This window comes from Triticum aestivum, chromosome 2B (assembly GCF_018294505.1).
Source record: "Triticum aestivum cultivar Chinese Spring chromosome 2B, IWGSC CS RefSeq v2.1, whole genome shotgun sequence".
NCBI classification, from domain to species: Eukaryota; Viridiplantae; Streptophyta; class Magnoliopsida; order Poales; family Poaceae; genus Triticum; species Triticum aestivum.
Window position 1 is genome coordinate 779,205,777 of NC_057798.1, and position 5,624 is coordinate 779,211,400.

The window sequence follows — 5,624 nt, forward strand, 5'->3', positions numbered from 1 at the left end:
GGGGACGACGACGGCGGCGGTGGTGGTGGCTGCGCCGGAGCGGAGGCGCTTGGCGGGGCGGACGAAGAAGTCGGCGATGGTCTTGGGGGCGGTGGGCGGCGACGGCGCCATGGGGGGCGGGGATTCCGGGGGACGGGCTTCGATTGGGGATTTTGGGAGGCCGCGGTCGGTGGGAGGGGATGAAATGGACGCGCGTGGCGAGGCGGGAAGGGGGAGGGAATGGGCGCGCGACGGCGGGATTTTTTTGGCGCCACGGTGCGGTGCTCGCCGCCGTCGTGGGCACCGGGGTTATTGGTGGGCTCGGTTGGGCCTGGAAACAACGCCGGATGGTTTCGATAAGAGTGAGAGCCCAAGAAGCTTTGCCACAGAAACGACGGGCCTCCGCTTCGGGCATTTCTTAAACGGCGCTTAAGGCGCCCGTTTCTATGAGAGCAACTAGTTAACGAGCGCTCTTTCAGGAGGCTCGCAACGATCAGCGCCACTTGGCGCGTTCTTGGCCGCCCGCCACGTGTCGCGCTCTGGCGCTCCCTTCAGATTTTCTTTTTTATTTTATTTTTTCACATGTGTTTTCGGCTTTTTAAACGGTTTTTTTTCTGGGTTTTTTTGACGTTTTGGTTTTTCACCGGCCTTCCTTAACTTTTAGAAAAAATTTGCGTCAAGAAAAAATATTTTTTTTCTGCGAGAATCACGGTTTTGCTTCCACGAGAGGCACAATTTTGCTTTCGCGAGAGTCACGGGCGTGACTCTCGGAAAAAAACGCGTTTTCTGTCTTTCGCGGGAGGGAGGCGACGGGGACGACGACGGCGGTTTTGGCTGCGCCGGAGCGGAGGCGCTTGGCGGGGCGAACGAAGAAGTCGGCGATGGTCTTGGGGGCGGTGGGCGGCGACGGCGCCATGGGGGGTGGGGATTCCGGGGGACGAGCTCCGATTGGGGTTTCGGCAGGCCGTGGTCAGTAGGAGGGGATGAAATGGGCGCGCGTGGCGAGGCGGGAATGGGGAGGAAATGGGCGCGCGACGGCGGGATTTTTTGGGCGCCGCGGTGGTGCTCGCCGCCGTCGTGGGCAGGGCACCGGGGTTATTGGTGGGCTCGGTTGCGCTCGGAAAGAAGGTCGGATGGTTTCGACAAGAGGCTTTGTCAAACAGAAACGATGGGCCTCCGCTTCGAGGGACCAGCGACGACATTTCGTGGAGCTCTTGGCCCAGCCCACAGAGCTCGGTCCGCTCCCTTAAAAAGCGAAATCACTAATTAAGGAGTACTCCTTGCGGAAATCAATCCAACTTCCCCAGGTTGCGACAAGTGGCGCGCTGCATGTGCGTCACTTGTCGCAACCTGGGAGTTTTCCTTTTTTTCGTAGATTCGTTTATTCAAAACGTTTTATCTCTTAAACCGTGCGTCCAAATCTCGAACGGCTTTTGCCATTGGATTCCTTACGTCGAGATCTTCAAAACTAGATCCCATGTTGATAGGTTTTGATGAAATTTTTTTTCTTGAAAAAATCGGACGAAAAAAACCGATGAAAAAACCGAACCGGGAACACGGGTCTTTTTCCCTTTCCGAAAGAGGCACGCCTGTGCCTCTGACGAAATCACAACCGTGCCTCTCACGGAAGTAAAACCGTGCTTCTCGCGGAAGAAGAAAAAAATAGAAAACGTGTTTTTTTCCTTTTCCGAAAAAGGCACGCCCGTGCCTCTCGCGAAAGCACAACCGTGCCTCTGGCGGAAGCAAAACCGTGCCTCTCGCGAAAGAAAAAAACAGAAAACGCGTCTTTTCCCTTTCCGAAAGAGGCACGTCCGTGCCTCTCGCGGAAGCAAAACCGTGCCTCTCGTGAAAGAAAAAAAAACGTGTTGTTTTCCCTTTCCGAAAGAGGCACGCCCCGTGCCTCTTGCGAAAGAACAACCGTGCCTCTCGCCAAAACAAAATCATGACTCTCCCGAAAAAAAATGCATTTTTTTCCGCAAAAAGCTAGGGAAGACCGGTAGAAAACCAAAACGTAAAAAAAACCGTTTAAAAAGCCGAAAACGCGTGCGTAAAAATAAAAATAAATAAAATCCGGAGGGAGCGCCCAGAGCGCGACACGTGGCGAATGGCTGTGAGTGCGTCAAGTGGCGCTGATCATTGCGAAGCTCTGGAAAAAGCGCTCGTTAATTAGTTGCTTCCCTCAAAAAGAAGAAAAACAAAATGGCGGGCCGCGTGCCAGCTCGAGCTACGATGTGTGTCATGCATTGAGAGCTTATCCAACAAAAGCATTTCTAGGGCAGTCCGTTTGAGACTGCTGATCAGGAATGAAGGTTCTCGTTCTAGCCGGCTTTCGATGTGCAAGCACGCTTGACACAAAAATAGGCTGGTACGGCGTCACTGATCTAGCTAAATGCTGAACTACAAAAGAGTTAAAAGATTAAGCTACCTCTTCAATCTCGACTAAGATCGGTGCTACAATTGAGCGATAATTGCAGCGATTGTTTCCCAGGTAGTTACACAAAAATACCGGTCATATAAATATGAGAACAAACTTATCAAAACTTTTTTTCAAATATGCACGAGCGTGCATATCATATATTAAATAAGAAAAAGGTGAAGAGTTAGGGTTACAATTGCTGTTAAAAACAGAGCCACATCGTCCACATGTTAAAGGCACTAAGGAAAGAATCGAGCTCTCCTTGAAGTAGACCAGCCGCCCTCCAACAGTGGCAGATTCAGAAATTCAACATTGGGTGTTCAAAAAAAAAATTGCACCCTAATAGAGAAGCCAGTTTGTTCACGGAAATGCAAAATACAAAATACAAAATTCACAATAGCAACTATATCTCAAAAGATTACAGAAATTACAAAATAGAGAAGAAAACCTACAACATGACCATGCGCTCTGTCATCTTGAGAGCGAGATATGACAGCATCATCCTTCACCTACTACTATAGTAGGACTAGAACTATTTTCATAAGCTTATAAACAAGGTTATAAGTACTATTGTTTATCTTAACAACCTTAGCATAATAATAAAAAGGTGGTATATATATTCTTGACCTTTCTAAACCTCTCCTCTAACCACATCATTAATGAAGTGTGTAATTTGATAAGAGATATGCATCCAATCTTCCCCTGTGAAATCCATAGGATAAAGGTGCGCAAGCTTAACTAAGTGTCATCTATAGCTTACAATTCAAAGATAATTCATCGAATGCTCTACTGCCTACAATTCAAAGACAATTCATTTGTTATTTTTCTGCTTATGAAACCAAGCAAATCCTCACACCTTAGTGTCATCTACAACTATTTCTCTCTAAAACCTGAATAGCTGCTACACATTGAGTTGGGGAATGCGTCGAATAAATGAATCAATTATTGCAATTTTAGAATTGGATGGATATTCACGTTAGGCTTAGAGATTAAGGTTATTGGAGTCAATTCCTGCACTGGTACGCTCCCCTCCCCGCCGTCGACGACCATGGTGGCCGTTGCAGTGATGCTTGTTCCCACCCTTTGTGTCGCAGCATCCCATTCACGTCTCTTCTCCACCGGCAGCGGCGGACATAACGCTATGGGGCTTGCACGTATCCTCTGCAGAAACCATGGGGGAATCTGGCTCCCGGTGGCTCCCTTGCCTGGGCATTGCTCGCCATCGGCAGAGGGTCACCCGCCGCTGTTGGAATATACGTGTAGTAGAAGTTGTATAGGGATAGAGTTTGTTTAAATTCTGTATTCTGTTCTATCCTTTCTTCTACCTCTCGATCTCCCTGTAACGACCGATCTGGTCGATCCCATCTGATCGATCTCCTCCTGTAAACTTGTATGCCAAGGCTTTGCCCAATATATACATGCGGCCCGAGACAAAGGGTTCTACGCTTTCCAAAACACTTTTACATGGTATCAGAGCCTCTTCCTCATCCAATCGAGAGAGATTGCATCTAGCTACCTTCGCGACCGAGACTATGTCCACCACCACCGCAGCCATGATCCCAAGCACCATGGGTGCGCTCACCACCACCTCATCCTCCACCTTTGCATCATCTTCCTCCTCCAACCACAACACCACCCCTCTCGGATCGCCACCACAAGAGAAGCTTACGCGGGGCAACTTCTTGCTCTGGAAGGCCATTGTGCTCCCGCAGATCAGAGGCGCCCAGATGGAGCACCACCTCGACGCGACGAGCCCGCCACCACCGGCTACCCTCACCATCACCAAGGACGGCAAAGAAGAACAAGTCGTCAACTTTGCGAGATCCCTCTGGTATGCACATCGGCAACAACTCCAAGGATACTTAATGGGTTCACTTTCTCGTGAGATTCTTGCTCAGGTCGCCACGCTCCAGACGCCAGCCGAGGTGTGGCGCACAATCCACGCCATGTTTGCTGCACAAAGTCAAGCCCAAGCGATAAACACTCGCATCGAGCTCACCAACCTCAAGAAAGGTAACATGTCCATGGCTGATTATCTTGGTAAAATCAAAAGTCTCACTGATGAGGTCGTAAGCATGACTGTGGCCCTCTCTGATTCGGAGATTGTCTCCAAAATCCTTGCCGGCTTGGACATGGAGTACAACCCGGTGGTTTCTGCACTTGCCGCCAGGGTGGAACCCATCACCGTCCAAGAACTCTACAACCAACTTCTCAGTTTTGATGCCCGCCTCACCCTCCTCCATGGTGGTGACCTGTGGCAATCCTCCGTCAACTCCGCCTCTCGTGGCCGCGGCCGTGGGCGCGGTCACCAGGGGCAGCGCGACGGCGGGCGCAGACGCGGCGCCTCTCCTGGCGATGGCGCACGCTCTGGTGGGGGCTCTGGCCCCCATGGCGGGGGCGGCTACAGCAACAGCGACAACAGCGGCGGCTTCAACAACAACAATGGCCGCCGCCCTCCTTCACGCCCGCGCCCTCGATGCCAGCTCTGCAAAAAGTCTGGTCATGAGGTGATTGACTGCTGGCATCGCTACGACGAGGATTTTGTTCCCGCGGATCGCCATGTTGCTGCTGCCATGCGTGAGCAGGGTGGAGACGGCGTCTGGTACGTCGACTCCAGCGCTACGGATCACGTTACAAACGAGCTCGAGCAACTTGCCCTACGTGAGCGCTACCATGGCGCCGATCAGATTCACACCGCTAGTGGTGGAGGTATGGATATTTGTCATATCGGTCAAAGTTCTATTAATTCCCGTACACTTAGACGCAATCTTGTTCTTAGAGATGTGCTTCATGTCCCTCAAGCTGACAAAAATCTTGCATCCATGTCTCGACTAGCCACCGACAATAATGTTTTCTTTGAAACTCACCCTCGTTATTTTTTCATCAAGGATCGGGCAACGAGGGAACTACTTCATCACGGTAGATGCGTTGGAGGGCTCTACCCCATTCCATCCGGAGCACTAGGTCGCAAGCGTCGTCAAGCCTGCTCCGTCATCAAGCCCTCTTTGGCATGGTGGCATCAACGATTAGGACATCCATCTTCGATCATTGTCAAACAAATAGTCAATAAAGACAAACTTTCTTTGTCTCCTAGCCCAGTTTGTGAGTCTGCCTGTGAAGCTTGTCAATGTGCCAAAAGCCATCAGCTTCCTTATCCCAAGTCAACTAGTGTGTCTCATGCTCCGTTAGAACTTATTTTCAGTGATGTATGGGGCCATGCCCGAGATTC

At 50.6% G+C, this 5,624-nt stretch overlaps 1 protein-coding gene and 1 pseudogene across 1 annotated transcript in view; one reads left to right on the forward strand and one right to left on the reverse strand.

Annotated features, from left to right (window-relative positions):
* Positions 1-165, reverse strand: part of LOC123047347 (uracil-DNA glycosylase, mitochondrial) — a 4,959-nt gene extending 4,794 nt beyond the window's left edge. The window contains exon 1 of the mRNA XM_044470874.1: positions 1-165. Coding sequence (XP_044326809.1) covers positions 1-111 — 111 coding nt within the window. The 5' untranslated portion in view covers positions 112-165.
* Positions 166-4,479: 4,314 nt separating this feature from the next.
* Positions 4,480-4,618, forward strand: LOC123047857 (uncharacterized; annotated as a pseudogene).
* Positions 4,619-5,624: the final 1,006 nt, after the last annotated feature.